General features: G+C 52.3%; 1 protein-coding gene across 2 annotated transcripts in view; it reads right to left on the bottom strand.

The window, feature by feature from the left end:
* The window catches only part of INPP5A (inositol polyphosphate-5-phosphatase A), a 145,016-nt gene that overhangs the window by 67,776 nt on the left and 52,330 nt on the right, over positions 1-24,910 (bottom strand). For both annotated transcript variants that reach the window (XM_080640009.1, XM_080640008.1), the window contains exons 3-4: positions 20,168-20,268; positions 16,202-16,289 (exon numbers count right to left, since the gene is read on the bottom strand). In XM_080640009.1, coding sequence (XP_080496135.1) covers positions 16,202-16,289; positions 20,168-20,268 — 189 coding nt within the window. The remainder of the gene's footprint in view (positions 1-16,201; positions 16,290-20,167; positions 20,269-24,910) is intronic.

Below are 24,910 nucleotides of genomic sequence, written 5' to 3'. Positions count from 1 at the left end.
GAATGCCTGGGCGCTGCACCAGGCTTCAGGCAGAGGAGAAGGCATTTGGGGGAAGAGGTGTGTAGTGGGATGGAGGTCCCGCGGTCCCCAGGACCCAGCAGGGGCCAGAGCTTCGTGAGGGGAAGGAGGTGGGGCTGAGAAGGGCTGGAAAGGGACGGGCAGAGCCACTTGGCGAGGCTGGAGAGGGACAGAGGACACCGGTGCTGGGCTGTGAGGGCGGGAAGGGCCGGTGCCTGGGTGTGGGGGCAGAGCCTCCTGCGTGGAGACCTGCCATGTCCACGTGTAACTAAGTGTGACGCAGCCATAAAGTCTGTCTGCAACAGGCAGCATGCCACGTGTGGAACGCTGCCTGGCGAGGAGCAGTGCAGGGGAGGCGGGAGCTGGGGTCCACAGGAAATAATGAAATGCCAACGTGCAAAAAACGCGTGATTACAGCGGAGAGAGCACATGGTAGAACAGAGCCACTCAAGAACTCAAGCTCAAAGATTCAGGCACTGACTCCCAACATCTCCACACAAAACTTCTGCACACATGACTTCTCCCGAGGTCAGCCCCACCACCACTCTCATGCCCTACTCAGTACCCACATGTGGTCACACTAATGACACTAACAAATTTGCAAGCACGGGAGAGAAGCCAGCCCACAGCTCTCAAGGAAGAGGCTGCGAGACCGGGCAGGCGTGTCCCTGGAGGTGTCCTCCTGGGACCCAGACTGCTCCCTCTAGTTTTCAGCCGGTCTCAGGGTCCCCAGTGAAGAATAAAATGTGTCTCTGGCTCCCAGCTCTAAGACAGCACAAACCCAGCAAACAGGAGGTGCCCAATAAACGTCAGAGCGTGGCATTTTTTTTACAGAATAAGGTCACAGACACAACAAAACCAAAAGTGCTATCATTAGGGATGAAGATGACTGAGCTACTCCGAGTGCGTGAAGTGGACAACAAGCTTCAGTCCCACTGAGGAGAAATGTGACGCCTCTGACTCTCCTGTGCAAACCACGTCCACTTGGGGAGAAACAGCAGCGTCTCATTCCCTGATCAGCTTTAATTAAATCTCTAGCCCGCTGTTTAAAGTCAAGCCATTATGGACAGGGATCAAGAATTTCATCATTCCCCACTGAGCCATAAAATCCATCACCTAAGTTTTTATTACGTAACCTCTAAAGAGCGAAACGGCTCAAAGATCTGAGGTGTCTGACGGTGGCCAAAAGAAGCCCATCAAATGGGCTCCTTCTGGAAAAAAAAAAAAAAAAAAGGCTTCATTTCCATCTTCTCCCCAGCTGGCAGCATCTGCAGTTACAGGGCGAAGCTTTGCATAATGATCACAAGAAAACAGAACAAACTGAAAAGACAGGCAGAGGACCATCACTTCCAGGGCAAAATGTGAGACTCTCACGTCATTTTGTTGAAAAAAAAAAGGGGGGGCGGGGGCAGCGACACTTAAACCTAGGACTTGCCTCTGGAATTTTTCACAAGTGAAGTGTGAGGTGTGGCTGCAGGTTCTGGGCCCCTACCTGGAACGGCCTCCTGCCTGGGATGGCCCCTGCTGTGACAGTCCCGGCCTGAGATGGTCCCGGGTACCCCTGCCCCTCGAGAGCTCACTGAGCCCCGAGGCCCGGCCACTGCCCTCTCGGCACACCACCGACAGCCAGCGCAGGGGCCCACAGACACGAGGCCGTTAGGAAAACGGAATAATTTTGTTTGATGTTGCCTAGAAATAAGAAAAAAAATAACAAATACTTATGAAAGTTACAGCTGAAAAATCTCCACTCCAACTTATGTTCAATGTACTTAGCAAAAGGTCAAAGCTCGGAATTTGCTGGATAAATAAATGTTGGTGAGGCGGACGATCATTGGAGAATTGGTGCATGGCGGCGAATGAGTAACCTGCAAATGCTGCCCAAACCCCATTATTTCCCCTTTTCCAGGAGCCCAAGATTCATGTCCCCGCATGCCGCTAGTTCATTACTGAGAAATATCATCCCTCTTCCGGCTCTCGCTGGGCAGCCGCGGCCCCTGGAGGACCCTTTAATGTTTAATTCCCCATCATCCGCTCCACTGAACAGCTTAATCTCTGCTTGTATGATCAATACTATATCAGTGTAAATTAAAATGACAATTTTAAAGTAATTAAGCCTGTTAATGCTCGATTCAAATGTCATTATTTGCACAAGGGATTGAGGAGAAATTACATCGCGTCCGGGTGACAGGAAGACGTCTGAGCCCTGGTCCTGCGGCGGTGCCACCGGGGCTTCAGCAAAGCGGATTAACTTCTGCCTCCCCGCCTGGGGCCCTATCCAATTTCTAAAGAGGATAATGCAATTTGATAAATTTAATTCCAGCTACAAACTCAATTATTGTGATAATAGATGAAAACTGGGAGGGGATTCTAAACAGGCCCACATTTTAAAAGATACACTTAGCTCTGAATGAGACACAACAGTTATGGTTTGATTTGATTTGTCCTCTCCCTTTTGAAAACCCTTTAAATAATTACGACGGTTGGAAGAACAGCCAACATTGATTAAATAGCTTAGCTCTAACCCAAAAGGGGCTGCCGCGTAGCTGATTCGGGTCACAGTGGGAACGTCTGCTGTCCTGAGCTGGCCCGGCCGCATTTGTCAGACAAGCACGATCACATCATTACATCCCGGCCTCGTAAGTAGATGCAAAGAACCCAGCCAGTGGGACGGACCTCCGCCTCGCCCGGTGCTGCCCGCTCGGGCCCCAGCCTGGAAAGCTGCCTCCAGCCTTCTTTTCTCTGAGTGGCGGGCTGAGGTGAGGGCAAGAAAAGAAAATTAAACCCCTCAATGACCCCAGGCACCAAGTACATCGTGCAGGTCAGACTGTTCCCTGCACAGGTGTTTCTCTACCTGAGTTACCCACAATGGGGGTGGGGGGAGGGCGGGGTGAGCCCACACTGGAGCCAGGCCGCACTCCCAGGCTGTCTGAGGAGCAGCTGCCATCACTGGACTGCATCCATCAGATCAGCAATAAAAATTGACAGCCCAACATTAATTTCAAGATGAAGAGCGAAGTGTAATAATGTCCCTTTGAAAGATGTTTCAGGGTTTTCTCCGACAACCATGGACACTGTTGCACGCCGGAAGGTGGCAGGGGACAGGGAGCCACTGCAAAGGGCCAGGGCCTCTGGCTGCAGACTCTTTTCCTGGTTCATCTGGGAGGATTTGACAGGATATGGGGCATGCTGTAGTTGTCTAAATCTCAAGTGTTCTGGAGCGGACGAGACCTGTGGTTGGCGCTCTGCACATCACCTGCAGGCTGCAGGGGCCTCGTCCGCTACCGGCTTATCGTGTGTGACAACTTCCCCGTCCTCAGGGCCGCTCTTCTCTTGGCATTCTAGACATGAACACCCTGAGTATAAATCACTCCCATGTTCACAGGTGAGAAACTAGCAGGAAGGAGTTTTTAACGATGCATTAAAAGTTAATCGCAGCGTGGGAGAGAACAGTGAAAGCCAGGCACACGAGGGTCTGTCTGACTTACGGGCAGACGTGTGGCGGCGTCCTTCCCTCTAACCGGGAAGACAATTACCCATGAGGGAAACCCAAGTATCAACACTACTTTTCTTTAGAGTATTTAAATTTTTTTATATTGATTTTAGAGAGAGGAAGGGAGAGGGAGATAGAAAGATCAATGATGAGGAAGAATCATCGATCAGCCTCCTCCTGCATGCCCCCTACTGGGGATGGAGCCGCATGTGCCCTGACCAGGAATCGAACCAGGACCTCCTGGTTCATAGGTCAACATTCAACCACTGAGCCACACCGGCCAGGCTCAACGCTACTTTTCTTTGTCATAATTAAAAGTCAGGTCTTCTCCCAAAAGGGGACACATACAAATCGAGGGGAAATGTGGGAGGGTATTTCTAAAAACATGTAGCGTAAATGTAAATGTATGTAGTTTCTAAACTCCGTTTCCATTTCCTCCTGTCTGAGCAGCAACAGCTCCGTCTGGGGGACTGGCCCTAGTCACCCAGCCTGGAGGCCTGGCCCCCAGCCACCACCGCTGATGGGGGACCAGCCACCGTGGCTACCAAGGCCTCCTGCAGCCTGAAGGCAGAGGGAGCCAGGAGCAGGGCCAGGAGCGCCACCACGACCCCCGTGAGCCAGGTCCCCTCTCCTTCATGCCAATATCCTCCTCTCCTGGGAGACTCGCCTCGCTCTCCTCAGATGGGCCTGTGGATGACTTAAAAGAGGAGCCGGCTCCGTGACCTGGGACAGGACACACAGGAATCAGCCACACGAAGGCTGGCAAGGACATCATCTGCCCGAGAATAAGCAATAACCGATGCCCTGGGGAGGCCTTTCCTGGGGCCCTGCTGACTGCAGCGTCTTGTCCACTATAGGGTGGGATGCACCCTGTCCTGAGCGGCTGTCACTCACCCTCGAGATACTCCTGCGACTGCCTCCTGAAGACTCTGGATCCTCCTATGATTGGGCTCCAGGAACATGGCAGCCCAGATGCACTCCCAGACCATATCGGCCCCCATGTCCACTCTGGCCCCCACTCCCCGTGAGCTGTCAGGACACACAGGCCCCCAGGCCACACCGGCCCCCGTCTTTGCTCAGGAAGGTTCCCCTCTCTCCCTCCAGAGCATCAGGACGGATCTGTAGGGAGCCCAAGAGCCAGGACATGTGGAAACTGTCGCAGAAAGAAACCCTGGTGAGCAGGGCAGCTCAGAAACGATCTCCGGGAGTGAAATGTCACTCGAGGCCAAATGACTCGAACAACACGCTGAACTGCGAATCAACCGTGACTACTTTTTTATGTTCACTGCTTCAGTGATTTTCTGTCAAAAAATGCTAACAAGCATGAAAGTCCTTAAGAGCTTTACAATTTTTCAGTTTGTTCACCAATACATTCCGCGGCGCATTTGTTTCCCGGCTGCGGGTGACACGCACTCCATCACGCCTGTCTGCCTGACGGATCAGCAGCCACCGGCTCCTCGCCCCACAGTCAGCAGAGCCTGCCTCGGACTTCCTGGAGAGCAGGCACAGCGACGAGGAAGGGCCCGGGAGGCCACTGCAGAGCACCCAGCCCGCACCCACACTGGGGCAGGGACCCCGGCTCACAGCTAGCTGCCACCTGCCTGGGCCCTGCAGCAGGGGCCTATGGGAGCAGAGAAGCAAGGATGAAGCGACCATGCCATCAGAGAAACTGACACAGGCAGGGTGCTGGGCAAAGAAACCAGAACTGCCCTGGTTCCTTCACCGAGGAATCAGGCACAGTATGGCTACGGCGCCAGCCCGCACAGTGAGCGTGGGAGACAGCAGCGACAGCTTGGGACAGGCAAGGCCGAGGGCAGCTATGTGACCAGGCTGTGGTAGATGGAGGGGAGGGGACCACTCCTTATGCCATAGGGCTGCTGCAGGGGTTCCCTGCCCCCACAGACGCTTCTTCCCTGTCCCTTCCCACATCCCCTGGCCAGGCAGAGCCCGGTGCCTGCTCCTCACTGAGTAAGACCATTGCAGGCGGCAGTGCATGCAGACGGGTGAAGGGACACTGGTGGGGACTCACCCAGGGCACGCGTGACTTCCTTCTGTCATGTGTGGATGTACTACATCTCCGAGTGCCCAGCTCGGGGGGAGTCCAGATCCCAGGTGTGGGAGGTATTCTTCTCACTGACATTCCAGTCACACGAGATGCCCAACACACCACTGATGGCCCTGCTTCACGTTCCCTAAATGAGGATCTGGGTGCAGTGCCCCAGCACCAGTGAGGCAAGGCTGCTGGCTGGGAGGGTGGGCTCCCCAACATGGTACAGCAGGGCCACCAGCCTGACCACACACCCAGACCAGGACTTGGGCTTGGCTGCGCGAATGCAGGAACTTGGCCAGAGGTGCAGGCTGCATGCAGGCTCGGCCTGGGGACATGGGTCAGCCATCAAACGCCTCTGGGCCTGGATGCTCACAGTTGAGAGGACACAGACACAGAACAAGATGAAGACGATGTGTGAGGTGTGGATGGAGCAAAGGAGGAAGCACCACCGAGCATCAGGAATCTGCTTTTCCAGATTCTTCAAACCGACAGCAATGGATGGAAAGTGCAATGACTCCTCCTCACAGGAAACGGCCCCCTTATGGGCAAAAACTCATTTGCATATTGGCCAACTCTAAACTGAAGACAGCACCTGCCTGCCCAGAGCACAGGCCAAACGGGGGCTAATGTTAACCAAGATCACTTTTATTGAGTTGGAATAATGTTAGCCACACTAAAAACATCGAGAAAGTCTATTTAATCTAAAGAATGTCTTTTCAATTTTATGTTGATACCTGTAGAATGTGAATATGAAAATTATTCACACTCTGCTATTATTTCTTATGGAATGGAATGTTAAGTTTCCTTAATCATAAGACATATAGAGTGATTTATATAGCCTTTATATGGAGTCAGATTGTAACGGAAATATTTCCCTTTCAAATCAAATCACTTAAACTTTAGCTGCTTACCCACCATTAACCAGGTAACTAGTTATTTCAGTGTTATTGATGCACAGTTGACATTTACAAAACCGCACAGAGTGGATGTACGCAGTCAGATGGGTCTGACGTAGCTGCATCGGGCAGCCATCGTCACAGCCACATAACAGGCACGGCCCTGGCTCCCCTAGCTGCCCTGTGTCCCTCTGTCCCCTCAAAACCCCTACCTCCAGCCCCGTCCCTGGAAACCACTCAGCTGCTTTCTGTCTTTACAGATGAGCTTGCATGTTCCAGAACAGGATGTAAACGGAATGATGCCGAAGGTACCCTTCCCTTGCCTGGCTTCGTGCACTCGGCACAGGCCCTTTCCCAGAGTGCAGCAATGGTTCTTGCTGCTGCGTGGCTCTGCAGGTGGCTTACAGCTCACCTGCTGGTGGGACTTCGGGTCATTTGCAGTTTGGGGTATTATCAGTAAAGGTGCCGTGAACATCTGTGTCCCAGCCCTTGTGTGGACACGCTTGCCTTGCTCTTAGGCAGATACCCGGGGGAGGAGTGGCTGGCTCACATGGTCGGTGTGTTTTCTGTGTGGCTGGGATCTGACATTTCCTCTACAGCAACGCCTGAGAGTTCCAGTCTCCCCACCCTACCAGCACATGATGTGGTCAGTCTGTTCAATTTCAGCCAGCAGTGGGGAATCTGTGATCTTCGCAAACAGTGTGGTCTTCAAATGCTCTGCTCTGATGACCGATGGTATCGAGTGTCTTTCCATGGGCTTGTGAGCCATTTTCCACCTTATTTGCTGAAGTGTCTGTTCCGATCTTTAAAACTTCAGGAAGATTTGTGTGTCTGGCTGGTGCTAGGCTGTCGGAGTTCTTTATATATATAGGGCTTCAATAAAGTCCTTTGTCGGGTGTATTTGCAAATGTTTTCTCCTTGGCTGTGGACTGCCTATTTTTATATCTTCTGAAGAACAAATATTTTTCATTCTGATGAAGTGCAATTGATAAATTTTTCCTTTTATAAGAGAAAAGCCAAAGTTACCAAGATTTTCTCCTATGTGCTCTGATAGTTTTATGTTTTAGCTCTTCTAGATGTATGACCTGTTTCGAGCTTGATTTTTGTAAGTTTCAGTGTCAGAGTTGAGGTTCTGTCTTTTCGCTCATGGCCCTCTAACAGCACCATTTGTGAAAACACCCTCCTCCCCCGACTGAGCTGCCCAGTACCTTTGTCAGATAGCATGGTGGGTCAGAATGGGAAGCATCGCATGCCTCCTATTAGCCCCACTCCCGGCACCCGCAATGAGACAGACGCACTGACATCCTGGCTCAGGAGCAGGCCACCAGCAAGCACAGCGGGTCCTCCGATGTGGAGAACACAAAGCACGGGGCAGGGCCCAGACCTCCACCTTTCCCTCTGGCCCCCAGGATTGAGCCCAGGGAGCCCTATGCCTGGCAGCTCCCCAAATCTGGGCATCAGTGACCGGGAAATGGGCACTAGGAACCCTGACTCTCAGGGGCAGCGGGATGTGTGTGTGTTTTAGGTTCTAAGTCCCCTCAGACAAGTCTTCACCGCCCTCAACCACAGATGCGGCCGCCGCACCCTTTGTCTTTCCCAAGCTGCCTATCCCTGGCACCTGCTGGCAGGGTGGGGACTCGCCCAAGCTTTCAGGGGCCTCCTGAAGGACAAACTCCCAGAAGCACATGGTTCAGTGTCTCCTTGCGCCCACGAAGAACCACGACATTGGAAAGTCGAGCCACCCACCCCACTGGGCCCGGCTGTGGGCAGCTGGCAGACCCCCAGGGTCATGGCCCTGCTGGTAAAGGGGTTTGTAGGGTCCAGGAGGGCTGTGCTCAACCTTCAGCCACGACAGACCCAACGTCAGCTGGGAACACAGGGAGCGGATACAATTAACCTTGTGGCAACTGTCCTCCCCACTTGATGGCCCAACGTCAGCTCATCTGTTAGAGGGAAATAAAAAAGTCAGGCCTAAATGTATAAAAAATTATGATGGAAGCTCTAAATAAGGCAGGGACTGCGAGCTTATTGAGTCAAAAATCAATCAATCAATGAGCGAGTGGATTAGGAGCACCTCGTGAGCCCCAAAGAAATAATTTGCCCAAACACTGGGGTTTAACAGTGGAGAACCGAATTCCAACACTTTTAGGAAGTAAATAATGAAAAATCAATTCAAAGAAAAAACAGATCAAGAACCCTGCACTGTGACGTGCCGACACATTTATTGCTGAATCCCATTCCTCGGCTGACCCGAAAACTTCGGAAGGTGTTTATTTACTTTCAGCACCTTCCCGGGATCAATATTTTTAATTTGGATCCGAGTTATTATTTTTCACATCACAGCAGCGGGGAGCAGAGCAAAGTGGCTCATATTTTAGTGCTAAAAAGATCGATATGACAGCTTCACCTTCACTGCAGCCCGCCGCTGCCCGGCCGCACATCACTGCGTCCCGCGGGGCTGCAGGTGCCGCTGAGGGGGGCACGGTGTTACCCCGCCAGCAGAGCAGACAGTGTGATTTAGCTGTGCACGGGGGCCCGGTGCCCTCGGAAAACCAATCTTGCTTCTCTCACTTCATCAGGCCTGTCTGGGCCACGGGCAGGGCGCAGGCAGAGACAGGCTGGTGGGGGCCTCCTGAAGCAGATTAGTTCCGCGTCAGAAATGCATTTGCTTTCCTCCCCCTCCTTGGATCAAAGAACATCAGTAAACTCCATTAACTTTCCATATATTTCCCCTAAAATCTGATCAGGACAGCAGAGATGGGGAAGGGGCAATCACAGGAGAAGCGGGGAGGGCATCTCCTCGGAAGGAGCATGGGTTCCAGGCTGTCTCCCCACCATGGGCATGGGGGACAGAACCCCAGCAGCCACCCCGGGTAACCCTCCAGCAGATGCCCTGCTCTCAGAGGGAAGCCCGGCCCTCTTGGAGAACCGACCTCCAGGGCCAGTGGGGACCCTTCTCACGGCAATGCAAAAGGCAAAAGGGGGTGGGGAGGCCCAGTTTATTGGTGACCAGCAGTTAAGGCATCCTGGGCCCAGGAGCCGCCAGCATGGACATGGAGTGGGAGGTGCAGGCACACGGCTCCTCCTGGCTGAGGATTGACCCTCCAAGCCTAGACCGAGGTTCCTGGTGTCAGGGCTGCACCTAGGGGGCTGCACGGTCTGACCACAGGAATGATCACCATCCCACTTTGCTGGGAACGGGACCCTGCTGGACAGGGTGGGTTTGCAAAGCGATGCTCTGGGTAGGGAGGGGGAGGTGCTTCCTGGGGAGGTTCAGGGCAGCACCTGACAGTCAGAGAGCATGCCTCCTCCTCCCTGGCTTCTATGTCACCCCAGATGAGCGAGGCTGCACCCCTGGGAAATCTCGCTGTCTCTCAAAATCATGTCCATGAATTTCTGGTTTAGCCATTCTTCTCCCCTCACAGAAAATAAAACTCACCTGTTGCCTCTTTCCTGAGACCCAATTATGGAAGAGGTAAAGGTGTTGGCTGTGCAGCTGGAAGGCAGAGGACAAAGCCTGGACATAGGGCACCGGAGGCATCTCAGCCCGCAGGCCTTACCGGTGTCCCTGGATGCTGCTGCATTTCAGGCGCTGACGGATCTGACCGATCTCTGGCTTCAGGCCCCTCTGCCCAGACCGAACCCTACTTCTAGAGCTTTGAGGGGAGGTCTGAACGCCACGTGTTCAGGCAACCCTGTGGTCGCCAAGGACATTTCCTCGATGCGCACAGAGGCTCCAAGGGGCTGAGTGCCCACCAGCTGCCGGAGACCTTTCACACCCTTGAACAAGTTCTACTCCACGAGAGGGTTCCCTCCTCGCCTTGCTGGCTGCAAAGGCACCAGTTCAGAGCCAACAGCAAGGATAGCCTCTGCCAGCCGTCCTAACTGTGCTCACTGCCCCAAAGGGCTGCCAATGTGGTTCAACAAACCACAGTGCACAGTTCCAGCTGCTACACAGACACTTCCGCGGCTGACAGCTAAATGAGCAAGGACTGGTGGAGGCCGTGGCCCAACAGGCCTGCCCCACAACAGATGCCGCCGTGGGAGGCGTGAGGCCACAGCAATGGGCAGCCCTGTCCAGGCTACACAGGGACAGTCTCTGCCACCTGTCCTCTGACTCTTCCCAGGCAGCCATGGGTGTGAGGGGGTTCAGGAGGTTCTGTGGGTCCTGCTGTGTGCGAACCAGAGCGGCTTCAGGCTGGATTGCTCGGCCTCTAGCTTCTCCATGGAGAAAGGGCCGTTCTGCCTACCACTGAGCTGATCTGCCCAGAGATAAGGTGCCAGACAAGCATGCTTACCTAGTCCTACCAGCAGCGCCGCGTCCCCAAAGAAAAGGGGACCTTTGGGGTACCTGCATCAGCCCACAGCTCCTCAGGAGGCCCCTCTGATACTGTGTGTTGGGGTCCCCAGGCCAGCCTATACATCTTGCCAGGAAACTCCTCCTCCTCCCCCCATCCTCCTCCCCACAGGTCACCAGGTGACGGGGAAGACAGGGTCACCAGGTGAGGGGCAGATGGGCAGCCCCTGGCCGTGCTTCCTTGGGGCCTTCAGCAGCCCCCAGCAGCCCTGTGAATCACCCATAAACAGCCCCTGTGGTCACACAAACGACCAGTGGGAACCGTGGGGGCCCCTCATGCCGGATGCTTTACTCGTGCAGGAAACAGACAACAAGGATATTATATGGAAACAAATCTGCAATTTCTTCCTCATTTAGCCGCCTCTGAAGCCAGAGTATAGGAAAGCCGTCCCCTATCGACGTCCAGGCTTTGCGGGCAGTAAGTGATGCGTTTTCCATGCTCCTTGGCGTGCCTGTGAAATTAGACACGTGACTCCTGGGCTCGCCGCCTCGGATCAATAGACACTCGGAAGCCTTGGAAAACTACTCGGGCACTTCCTCAGTGTCAAGGCCGTGGGCCCCAGGGCGCTGTGAAGTCAACCAAGTAACACCTGTGAAACAGCGGCCACCTGAGGCCTCCCAGGGATTTCATTTCCCAGGAGGCGAACCCAGAAGGCTTTGGGTGGAAAGCATTTTCCCAAGGGTCCGGATGACAGGCAGGTGCCAGGAGGCAGGGGTTCTGGGAGAGCATCTGGGGGTGTGGGGGCCTCTGCGATGCCCAGTATAACTCAGGCAGTCTCGGGGTCCCCTGTACCGGCACAGAGCTTGGTGTCTCCTCCTGGAGCCTCCTCCCTAAGCTCCACTCAACTCGCCTGACCGGGCCAGGTGGCAGTCCCTGGATGCCCTTGGGTGGAGTCCCCCAACACCTCCTTGTGTTCTGGAGCTGGTACCCCCAGGGGACGGGGGGGGGGGGTATGAGCTATCCACCCTGGGGAGCTGGCACCACCTAAGGAAAGTCTCCCCCTCCCCCACCACTTGGAGCCTGTCCTTGTAATGGGCAGGTCTCTCTCAAGTGTTTTTGTACGAATCCTTTCTCCTACAGTGCCAGAATCATGTCACATGCCCGACTGGCAACACACTTCCACATGGACTTGATCGCTAAATCCAACGAATTATCGGGGGTGGTGACACTGTCCTCACTGGGTGGGACAGGACATACACAAAAATATGCACAGTCCTTCAGATAAAGGGGCCCAAAGAGCTGAGGCCAGGCGGGAGGGCAGCCTCAGGAATCTGGGGGCGGGGAAAAGGCTTGCTTCAGGAGGAGGGATGAATGAGCAATAGCGATGCCGCTGCTTCTCCATCCGACTTCGTAGCATCCCCAACAACCGGTCTTGTTCCCAGAACATGAGATCCTGTCACTTGGCACCCACCACATGGTGCCCAGGAAGGACAGGGGCCTCAGGGGTCCCCAGGGGCAGGGCGGGTGCAGCAGATGTCCAATCACCTTCTCGAGGCTCTGAGGCTCCTCATCCCCTGGCCCTGCTATGAATACAGCGCCGAACACATCTACCACCTAATGTCTATTACCATGGAAGATACCTGAGGCCTTAACACTTGCTGATGAAGAAAACTGGAACATCGTGGGTTTGGGGGGCAAATACAAAAACGTTAGTGTGGTGTTGAGATGTGAAAATCTGCCAGCACTCTGGAGCATTAGATTCTGGGTTGTGGAGAGCAGGTGCAATCAATTCCCCCTGGGGAAAGGCCATCCAGGGTACCTGCTGCATGCTCACCCAGGGACAGCCCCTCCTCAGCTGGGTGCCAGTCTCTCTTTTCCAGACCCCTGGGTCCTCCCAGCAGCCCCAGGCAAGGGGTGGGGCATAGGAGGTGGTGCCAAGGCCATAGGGGTGCAGCCCCCTTCCCCTGCAACCCTTCTTCACTGCCTCATGGCTTCCAGCTCACCCCTGTCCCCACCTTCTCTCACCTCCCCTGATAAACCCACCTTTTCTTCCCAATTTCCAAATGTGGGGGCCCCAGACTCGGACCTCCCTGCAGCCCACACCTGTGGGATGTCACCCAATCCATGGCCTTAGATACATCTACACACGGATGGCATCAAATTCTGCCTTCAGGCAGGCATTCTTCACTGAGCTGCGCTGGGACATCACGGCCCCTGACCCTTGCAGGGAGGGCCTGGGTAGTGCATGTCTAACCCACACTGGCTCACTGGCTCAGACGCGGTTACTGAGCACCCAAGATACGCTGACGTGACTCCAGGCTCTGGGCCAGAGCAGGGACAAGCGAAACTGCTGCTCCAGGGGTCTGAGCTCAGGAAGGAAGACAGAAATTAGGACTTCGACACTGGCACATCTGGGCTGCTACCAGGAGGAAAGGGCCTGGGGCACTTGGAGGCCCTGGGCACAGTGTGTGAGCGCCCGTCCAGCTCACTCGTGGCTGTGTCGACACACGGGCCAGGGTCCTCAGTCCATCCTGTGACGGACATTTAAACAAGCTCCCAAGAACAGGACAGGGCCTGGCCTCTCAGGGCCAATGTCAACACTCCAGACTGGCAGTTCCTCTGGAGGAACAGACTTCCAACTATCAAGGTTCCAGTGCAAAGTACAGCAGCCGATGACCCGGTGAGCATAAAGGCCCGGGAAGAGGAAGACAGCCAGTGGAGGCCAGTCTGTCTTCTCAACCCTCAGTAGACCAGACAAGCCTCCTGCTCCAGTAAATGCCCACTCAGGATGCTTTTTAGGAGCAAACAAAATTTAACGTAAAAATGTTTAAGTCTAAAAATTGGCTGCTTAGCACCTCCTATACCAAAATCTCAGGATACGAAATGCTGCTTTGGCGCCATCTGCTGGTGAAGAAGGACGTCTGCCGCCTCCTGCCTCTGCCAGTAGACCCTCTAGGTGGAAGACCCTCCCAGGCCCGAAGCCCCCACAGGCTGAAGCTCCCCCCACCACCCCTGCCCATGTTCCCGTGCGCACAGCAACCCCCACCGTCATGTTCACGCACCAGGTGCCGCGTCAGGTTCAACATCTTTCTGGGAACAGGCCACTATTTTCTGATCCCTATTAATACCTATGACAGCATTTATGTACAAGATAAATTCATTTCAATTTCCTTTTTCAATTAATGGCCTATTATTTGAACCACACTCAGCTAAAAATATTGCTCCAATACCATTAATCTTGAAAAATTAAATTTTCTTCCCTCTGACAGCCCGAGGCCACCAGGCTGTGGCAGGAGGGTGGTTTCTCGGCTGGCAGTGCTGCTCAACCCTGCCCAGGACCCGGGGGTGCAAGATCCCTCCAGCAGATGTCCAGAGGCCCCCAGCAAAGACGGTTCCACACGTGACACCTGAGGGTGATGAACGGGCACGAAGGGGACAGCACTCCAGGCAGGGCCCAGGGTCAAGCAGAGATTCATCACCAACTACTACTCTCCTGGTCATGAGATGGGATGACAAACGCAAACCTCTCCCTGTGCCAAGTATGGGATGAGCTCCAGACAGAGTCTGCAACAAGGCTGGCCCCTTCTCACCCCCCAGACACGGCTATCCCAGCCACTCCACTGGACAGTCACCCTGGAGCGAATTGGCTTTCCTCAGGCCACAGGTACGGCTGGACGAGAGGGGAGTGAGGGATGTCCCCACCCTTGGCGGGTGGGCCCAGCCTTCCTCCCCAATACTAGATGCTGTCTTGTCCTGTGGATACCAATACCCACAGCCTTGGGGGCCTCAGACCTGGGTGGTTGGGCAGCTCCCTCTGTCACTTGTGTCGAGTCCCTCCACCCAGTGAGGTCCTGTACACTGCACCGTCTCAGGCTCCAGCCACACAGACTGCCACGTCCCCAACTGACGTGCTATTGCTGTATGTACAAGGAAAACGCTGCCAGTTCTAACTGTGAGATGCCATGGGTTCTGGATGCCCCCTGGTTTCTGCTGTTTTACTTTTGAAAATCCATGCGCTGAAGAACAGACCAGATATACTATCATTGCTAAGTACTTCAATGTACCAACCAGATGGTGAGATCCTGCAGGGGCCCTAGCGGGCTGCTGCCTGCCTCCTCCCTCGAGAGCCCTCAAACCCCACGTCACGGAAGCTGTCCTGTGGCAGACTGTCCCATCAGACAGCTGTCCCACCGTGTGAAAATCTGAACTCTGGGTGTTGAAAATGACTTCCAAATTTTGCCATCAAATAATTTTTGAGAACCACAACTGTTGGCAAGAACAGTTATTTCTTCAGTGAAATTGCTGAGTGATGGGCACGCTCATTTTTCAAGTTTTTGTTTCCCATTGCAAAAGGTGAAGGACATTTGAGATTAATCTCCAGGGACAAGGCAAGACCAAATGGAGCTCTCAGCCCTGGTGCGCCTCCAACGTCCCGCCGCTTCCCTTCTCAGCCAACCAGACATTCTGGCTGGAAGAGAATGAAATGATTATGTTACCTGGTAATGATATGGGACACGAAGCAGGCCACGGAGAACTAGCAAGGTGACAATTCTGAAAACATGGAAAGAAAACTTCCATAGGAGGGTGGCAGCTCCCGTGAGGTGACAGTTTCTGGGCACGTGTGTCAGGCTCCCTCCACCAAGAAGCTGGTAACCCGCCCCCCCCGCCACCGCCATCACTCTTTCTGAGGCTTCGGAGCACATCTGGAGCCTTGCCATTGTTCTCTGGCCGCCTGCATGGAGCGGGCATCTGTGCAGTAAGTGATGCTGGGCCCTTAGCAGATGCGCCACAGCCGGGAGCCGGTCCTGGACTCCACCTCAAGGCCCACCACCTGGGTCTGTGTTCCAAGACAGGCCCGTCCTGATCCGCTGGGGAAGGCGGCTCAGATTGATAACCTTGCTAAGAAACCAGTTCACTGAATTCTCAATTATTCTAGTTTCTATTGCCCCGATTCCTACTGCTATATCATATTTCCTTCCTTCTAGTTGCTTCAGGTTCATTTTCTTTTCCTTAGAGATTTTTCAAGGTAAGCACTTAATGCTAGAAATTTCTCTTTTAGGTGCACAAAGGGACTGGCAGAGCTTGGAGCAAGCCTGTGGCACAGGCAGCTGGGCACAGAAGACCAGGCATGGGGTTAAGCCCTCACCTGTAAGCCCCAAACCCTAACCCTCCCTCTCATTTCCCGCACAACAGGGCCCTGGCCTCCATCCTTGGCTGTCCACCTTCCAGCTGCCACGTGGGCCTTGTCTGTGCCAACCGATGAGCAGCCCACTAAGGGCAACTTGAGGAAGCAGCTGAGGTGCTGTCTGCACTGTGTACCCGCCCCCCCCCATAGATTTGCTGAGTTAGGGGCACCCCCCAAAGGCTGCAGCACGGCTGTAACATTTCAATGCAGGCAGATGGCAGGATGCTGTGATGGAGAGCAGGCCACCAACGAGAAGGCACTTACCGTGAAGTGCTCCTGGGACCTGTAGTTCTCATCCAGGTAGACGCGAGCCCGGTTATATTCCTTCATCGCATCGCTTGACAGCAGTTCTCTGGAAGGACAAGAGTTCTTTAGTCAAGAGTCACACAGACACCTCACCACTTACAGGTGTGCTGCCGAGGCCCAGGACGCTGGCCTGGACACCATGTTATGACATCACCCTGGAGACACCACCAACCAGGTTGGGAAGAGGAGGGGGGACAGACAGTGGGAAAGGAGAGAGAGGGAAGAGAGAGAAAGGGGCGGGTGGCAGGAGGTAAAACCTAGAAGACTCTATTGTAGGTGACCTCTCTGTCATCTCTGTCAATGGGCTGGAACAGGAACCATTGCACTAGAGGTTTGAGAATGCACCGGAATGGTGACAGAAAGCGAGGGCTTGCTCATTGGTCTGGCCCCCATGGCCACAGGGGAGGGGAGGTGGAGAAGGACACAGGCACCATGCGACAGCCAGTGCAGTGGTCAGGATAGGGAGAGGATAAGCCTGGAGAGGACCACACTGATCCTCAGACCTTGACTCCCAGCAAGAGCAAACTCCAGAGTCTCTACAGGGAGAAAACAAACTTCAGACACGGAACAGCACAGAACATTCATGTCTACCATCTCCTCAGAAATTACTGGCATGTGAAGAAGCAACAAAATATGACCCATAATCTTTAAAAAAGCAGTAAAAAAAGAAGACCTAGAAAGAACAAAAATGATGGAATTCATTGAACAAACCTTGAAACAGTTATTATAAATATGATCAAAGATTTAAAGGAAAACATGAACATAAGGAAAGACAGATATGAAAACCACAAAAGAAACTTCTAGAGTTGAAAAATATATCACAAGTAATTTTACTGCAGGGACCTAAGTGTAGATTAAAACCTAAAGAAGAAAACATCCTGGAATAAAAAACAGCACCAGAAACTATCCAGAGGAAAAATGACCTGCAAAATATCACGAGAGCTAAAGGGACCTGTGTGCCCACAAATAGTTGAATGTCAGGAAGTCAGAAGGGCAGGAAAAGAAAACAACATTTAGTCCAGCTGGTGTTGCTCAGTGGTTGAGCTTCCCCCTATGGACCAGGAGATCATGGTTCGATTCCCAGTCGGGACACATGCCTGGGGTGCGGGCTCGATACCCAATGTAGGGTGTGCAGAAAGCAGCCAATCAATTATTTTCTCTCATCATTGATGTTTCTCTCTCTCCCTCTCCCTTCCTCTCTGAAATCAACTAAAAACTATTTTTTAAAAAAAGAAAACACCTAAAGAAATAATGGACACACTTTCCCCAAGTTTGATTAAAATTATAAATCTATAGCCAATGTTTTCTCTGATAAGGGTTTAATCTCCAAATTTTACAGGGAACTCATGCAACTAAACAAAGGAAGATAAACAATCCAATAAAAAAATGGGCAAAGGACCTAAATAGATACTTTTCGAAAGAGGACAGAAGGAAGGCCAAGAAACACATGAAAACATGCTCAAAGTCACTAATCATCCAAGAGATGCAAATCAAAACCACAATGCGGTACCATCTCACACCTGTCAGAATGGCCATCATCAACAAATCAACAAACAACAAGTGCTGGCGAGGATGCACAGAAAAAGGAACCTTCTTGAACTGCTGGTGGGAATACAGACTGGTGCAACCACTGTGGAGAACAGTATGGAGTTTCCTCAGAAAATTAAAAATGGAACTCCCATTTGACCCAGTGATCCCACTTTTAGGAATATATCCCAAGAAAATAGAAACACCAATCAGAAAGGACATATGCACCCCTATGTTCATAGCAACACAATTTACAATAGCTAAGATTTGGAAACAGCCTAAATGCCCATCAGCAGATGAGTGGGTTAAAAAACTATGGTACACCTACACAATGGAATACTATGCTGCTATAAAAAAGAAGGAATTCTTACTATTTGTAACAGCATGGATGGAACCAGAGAGCATTATGCTAAGCGAAATAAGCCAGTCAGAGAAAGATAAATATCACATGATCTCCCTCATTTGTGGAATAGAATGAACAACATAAACTGATGAACAAAAATAGAACCAGAGACATAGAAGCATTGAACAGACTGTCCAACCTATGAGGGAAGGAGGAGGTGAGGGGGTAAGAAATCAACCAAAGGACTTGTTTGTATGCATATAACAGCCTTGGGCAAACTACGGCCCGCGGGCTGGATCCGGCTGTTCTATCCGGTTCTCTTGCTCTCCCCTCCACTCCATTACTTTGAATTTATATTAGTTCACACAAACACGCCATCCATGCTTTTGTTCCGGCCCTCCGGTCTAGTTTAAGAACCCATTGTGGCCCTCAAGTCAAAAAGTTTGCCCACCCCTAGCATATAAGCATAACCAATGGTCACAGACAGTAGGGAGGTGAGGGCATGTGCTGGGGGGTGGGAGGGGCTGGGGAGAGGTCAATGGGTGGGGGGGAAGGAGACTCATGTAATATTTTAAACAATAAATAATTTAAGTTAAAGTAATTAATTAATTAAACTAAAAAAAAATTATAAATCTACAGCTTGAAAAAGCTCCAAGAACCCCAAGCCAGAAAAACACAGAGAAAATCAGACTAAAGTGTGACATAAGTTGCTGTGAACCAGCTAGAAAGACAGGACCCTGAAGTAGGGAAAAGACACATCACATACAGAGAAGCTGAAGAGGATCAGGCTCAGGTCTCTCAGGCCAGCACAAGGCCGGGACAAGGGGACGACAGCCTTAAAGGACTGAAAGAAACACGGAGAGGCTGGGATTGTGTTTACAACAAAAACGTCCTTCAAACATGAAGACAAAGACTTTTTCTCAGAAAACAAAAGCTGAGAGAATTCATGGGGGATTTGTGCTAAATGTGACAGAGAAGTCCCCAGGCTGAAGGAATATGGTACCAGGTAGAAACCTGGATCTCCACAGAGTGCTGCAAACGGCAGGTGGACTGGTAAACATAAGCGATGTTAACTATTTAAAGCAAAATCATGCCAGTGTGTACTCTGTATAAAACCTCTCTGCCCACAGCACAGGCCGCCAGGGATGAAAGGTGCCATGTGACCGGTCGCTGGAGCTCCTGGACGTGCTGACACCTGCTGCTCACCTGCACTTTCTCACCTCTGTGAAATGTCCTGTTTTCTGTGAAATGCCTCGCTTTCCCAAGGGGTGGATTTTTCCTATTGACACACAGAGGTTCTTTATATATTTAATACCAATTTTTGTCAGGAAAGTGTGTTGCAGATACCTTTCCCCAAATGTGGCGAAAACTTTATTTTTAGAGTGCCTTTTGATAAAGTTTTAAATGTGAACGTGGTGCAATGTATCAATCTTTTTTTTTTTTTTTTTTTTGGTAGGCTATACTTCTTGTACCTACTTCTGTGGGGCCACAGGGTGCGCGCATGTGCCTCTGTCTCCTTCCTCCCACAGACAATGGGCTCTGTCCCCGTCTTACTGTGACAAATGTAGCTGTGAGCTGCTAGATGAAAATCAGTCCTGTCTGTCCATCTGTCTATCCATCCTCAGCAGCAGCAGGCTGGCAGCCATCAGACCACACAAGGTGTAACCTCTGGCACACGTGGATGGGACCCCTGCCTGGAACCCGGGGCTAAAGTCTCAGAGCCCAAGGCATCACCCTCTGGACCCCCCCACCCCCTCCCAGGAGGCACGCTGTCACCCTGCATTTCCTACAGGAGGCACCCTGTCACCCTCTGGCTCCCCCCTCCCAGGAGGCACGCTGTCACCCTGCGTTTCCCACAGGAGGCACCCTGTCACCCTCTGGCTCCCCCCTCCCAGGAGGCATGCTGTCACACACTTGGGCCACACCTTTTCTCTTTGGAAAACTGGCTCACCACGGGGCTTCACCATGGTGAGGCTACACCCATGTTTCCATAGAAAGCACCCCAACACCCTGCCCTGGGAGGAAGCAGGGCCATGGCATGCGCCCAGACTTACTTGACGAACTTGTCCACGTGTGACATGGAGGCTTCATAGTTCTTCCCCCCGAACTCTTGGCAGTGCAGGGCCATGAAGTGCGGCTTGTGCGCATGGACGACCTGGGGAGGAAGCATAGGACAGGGCCGTTGAAACCGAGGGTCCCTATGACTTTAAATTTAGCTTTAGGTCCTGGCTCTAGAAATCATCTCTCTCTATATACACACCCCGCAGAGACCCAGTCTGTCCTCCGAATAATCAGCAATGCCTGAGGCAGCAGGAGATAGAATCCTGGACCTGACTACTGGTCACACAGTCTGGACCTCTGCAGGCTAACGATAACATCTGGACCTGAGTTATGTGTCAGCTCCTGAGCCCTCAGGTGAAACGCCCCCTGGCTACTTTCCCAGGAGATGGGACAGAGGGCCACTGGGGCACTGGGGCAGTGACCTCAAGCTGCCCTCAAGACCTGAAGAGATGATTCATCACCCCCTCTGACCAATCAGCTCCTAGCACGACTCCAACCCCTCAGCCCCGTGTCTTGCGACTTTGCCCTGTATCACTGTAACCTACATCAGAGAGTTTGGGCTTCGAGCATTGGCTTCCCGTTCTGGATGGCGCCATTCATAAGAAAGTCGCCAATGTTTCTCCACTACAGTCCTTGGTGTTTGTATCTGGCTCTGCCAACGCTGGCTGGACAGACCCCCTCTTCTATTCACCACCAGGGGATGCACAGGGCTGCACGGGCACCGTCACGTCTGTGAAGAAGGAGGCTGGCAGGACAAATGGCTCCATGTCTGCGATGGGGCTTCCGACAACCCCTGGGTCATAACACAAAACTGCATCTGACCCCCTGCAGCTAATCACACTGGGAGGTTGGGTGACGCGTGCGGACACGGTGGGCATCTCAGGGTGGCCCCCCTTGAGGGCTCACTCAGCAGCTGGGTGACCCACAAGTCACATGAGTAGGTGTTGACCAGCACCTGCTCACAGAGGAGACAAGGCACTCGCCAGCCCTGCCCTGGAGCACCGGAGGCAGAGCGTCACCAGTGGGGCCACTGTTAGAGTGATAAGGTAGCTTTGCCACAGCAGCCACCAAAGGGCTTCGCCCAGCCCCCAGGGTGCAGGGTGGGGAGGGCTACCTGGGAGTCAGGAGGGGCCAGTAAGTGGGGGCCACAGGGATTTCACAGCAAGGACCAGCTTCAAGGACACCAGGCGGCAGAGGGAGGTGAGGCAGCACACCCAGCAACACTCAGAGAAGCCACACCCAGGTGCCACACCCAGCAGGGAAGTCCCACTCTCTCCAGAGCCCACAGCCCGTTGGCCTGCCACCCCCACCCAGAGCTGCCACCAGACAGACAGCAGCACATAAACCCAGAGAAAGAAAAGAAGGAAACACTGAAGGATGGAGAGCAGCGGGGCGGAAACAGATCCACAGTCAGGGCCAGCAGGCCAGAGGGGTTCTGTGACGGGACAGGGCGGGTCACCCCTGGCTAGACCGAGAAGAGCAACACCGCGGCTACCAACAGGAGAGATCACAAAGACCCTGCAGGCGTTTCCATGGTAGTAAGAGCACCTTACTGGCATCACAGACTTGCAACATTGGCATCCAGACGTGCGGAGGCCCTGAGGCTGACTTGGAGGGTGGCCAGGAAGCCTGGGGTCTGAAAACACGGGGAAGCCTCAGCTCATCACACATCCACGGGGAAGAGAATGCAGGGCGTGGGCCCTGTGCGAGACACGGATCTAGGGAAGGAAAGAGAGGAGAGGGGGAGAGGTAGCCGTGGGCAACTGGGCACAGAGGAGAAAAGAAGGAAAGGAGGAAATGGACCGCAAGACAGAGGAGGACCATCAAGTCACCGCCAAGGCAGACACACTCGATCGAGGTCTCCTAGCGTACCTGGATGAGCTGGACGGACAGAAGAGGGTGCTGTTAAACCAGGAATCCCATAAAACATTCCAGTGGCAGTAGATGAAGGGAGAGAAGTTCAACAAGTCCCTACAAAGCTGCTGCGAAAGGAAAGAAAAAATTTACCCCCATAAACCAAGGGAAGGGCTCCGCCCAGAAGAAGAATCACAAGCCTACACTGCAAACTGAATTACACACATTCAAACAAGCATTTGAGAAAATGAAAAACCAAAATCAGAAACTCGAAACTAAAATAGAAATTGGAAGGGAGGGGTGGGGGGAGGGCGCTGGTTGGGAGAGAAAGAGTGCTGATTAACCCAAGGGAAGAAACAAAAGAAAAAGACAAAATCATCACAGAGAAAAAGTGCTCAGGGGAGAACTGACTAGAGCAGTGAGCCATGGTTTGCCGCTACGTTGACTAATGAGTTTGCCGACCACTGACCTAGACTCTCAATTCCAATAACTACAGGCTGTTGTTGTTCCTTGTGATTAAGCCCCTATCCCAGTGGTCGGCAAACTCATTAGTCAACAGAGTGGCAAACCGTGGCTCGCGAGAGCAGTTTGCCAACCATGGGACTAAAGGGATATTCACAATGGCAGATCCACAGTCAGGGCCAGCAGGCCAGAGGGGTTCTCAGGGTGGCCCCCCTTGAAAGCTCACTCAGCAGCTGGGTGGCCCACAGGTCACGTGAGTAGGTGTTGCCGACCACGGGACTAAAGGGATATTCACAATGGCAGATCCACAGTCAGGGATCAAGAGAGTAAAGATGACAACGAAAAAGTGGGAGAGAAAGACATGAAAATGAAGGTGAGCAAAGAAGAACATTCCCATCATCAAAGTCCCCGGAAAGAGACCAAAGGGGACCAGAATTAATATTTAAAATTATAATCCAAGAAAACTTTCCAAATAGAAAAAAACTGAACTTACACAACGAAAGGGCTCACTGGGCACCTAAGAAAAGTAACCCAAAACCATCAGCTCCAAGCCAAATCCCAGTCAGATCATGAGATTTCAAAAATAAGGATACAATCCTCAAGGTCTCCAGGGACAAAGGTCAGTTAACATTAAAACAAAATAAAAAACAAATTGGCACAGACTTGTCAAAACCAACATAAATCAAGGCGGCAATGGAAGAACCTTTTTTGAAAATCTCAATGAAATAAAGCATAAGCCAAGGATTATCTATTCTGCCACGTGTCCTTCAAATATCAAAGTCACAGAAAAACAGTTTTTAATATACAAAAACCTAGGAAATGCCATCTCCATCAGCCCTTTATGAGGAATCTGTGAGGGCAGGGCTGGGCAAACACTTTCCATGAACCAGATCAATGTTTTAAGATTTGTGGCCACAATGTCTTCGTGGGAGCAGATCCACTCTGCCAGTGTGGACATGAGCAGCCAGAGCATGCTACAGGAGTGGGCACCAATAGAACTTAAGTCCAAACCAGGCAGCAGCCGGGGTTTGGCTTGGGGTGAGGGGTAGGTTGCTGACCCATAATACTGTCTACTGGGGTTTTCAATATACACAACATCATACACGTGCCATTTGATTTCAAGATTTCTACTTACATGAAGCAGTATAATGCCAACTGAAAATGTTTAGACCCACAGATCATAAATCTAGATCCGTGGTTGGCAAACTGCGGCTCATGAGCCGCGGTTTGCCGCTCTGTTGACTAATGAGTTTGCCGACCACTGATCTAGATCAACCACTTAAAAAATGTTTTAAAAGTCAATAGAAAAATTAAAATGGAATGCAAAGAAACTGAAATAATCCACAAGGAAAGGGGAAACAAAGGAACAAAAAGCAGAGGGTATGAACAGAGAGCAGCAACGACGTGGTAGACCCAGATTCCAACGTCAGCGGTCTAGACTGCCCTGTGCAGAAAGGCAGCCTCGGGTCCCAGGGGGCTGCTTAAACTAATTAAAATTAAAGACCTTTAAAATTCAGCACTAGTGGCATTTCAAGTGGTCAACAGCCACATGTGGCCAGTGTGCTGGACAGCACAGAAACGGAACATTCCCACCATCAGAGAAAGCTCTGCTGGGCCAGACAAGGCTGGCTAGACACTGCAGTCTCAGGCGGGGAGGGACGGCACAGAGCACAGCAGTGAAGCACTGCTGCCTGTCAGAGGCAGACCCCCAGCAGAGACACGGACAGACCAAAGTCACGGGCAGGAAAGAGGCAGCGTGCATGGGAGGCGAGGAAGGCTGGTGTGGCCACATTATGAGACGAAGGACTACAAGACAAAGAGAACATTTCGTAGTGACCACGACAGTTCATCAGGAAGACAGCACAACCATACATATGCGTGTGGCTGAAAACAGAAACACGCACACACACGCACAGGCACACAGTGTGTACGTGTATGCACACACAGTCAGCCAAGACACAGAAGACACGGTCAACACCTTGATCTAAAGCCCAGACAACTAGAGACCACACGCTCTGCCAAGGCCTCTCTCTGAGAAAGGCCTGTACTGGGCCGTTAACAAGCCCCAATGGACTTTGAAAGATGGAACCATAAGGACTCTGTTTTCTGACCACACGGAAGCAAAATCAAGCTGAGGGAAGGCGACCAGACCACGAAGAGTGCGCTGTTTGAGTCCACTTACATGGAACACTAGACAACGCAAACTGACGGACAGTGAGTGACAGAAAGCAAGCCACTGGCTGCCCGGCGTGAGGCTGGAAGGAGGCAGTGATGGGGTACCAGGAAGCAGTGAGGGCAATGGACTCGCTCATTCTCTGGATCACGATGGCTTCCCAGATATAGACGTACCACAAAATCCATCAAATTTCACACTTTAAATATATGAAGTCTACTTACTGTACATCAGTTTATACCTCCAC

Source organism: Plecotus auritus (assembly GCF_963455305.1).
Source record: "Plecotus auritus genome assembly, chromosome: 9".
NCBI lineage: Eukaryota > Metazoa > Chordata > Mammalia > Chiroptera > Vespertilionidae > Plecotus > Plecotus auritus.
The sequence above is the reverse complement of the archived record's forward strand: the minus strand, read 5'-3'. Positions and strand labels throughout refer to the sequence as shown.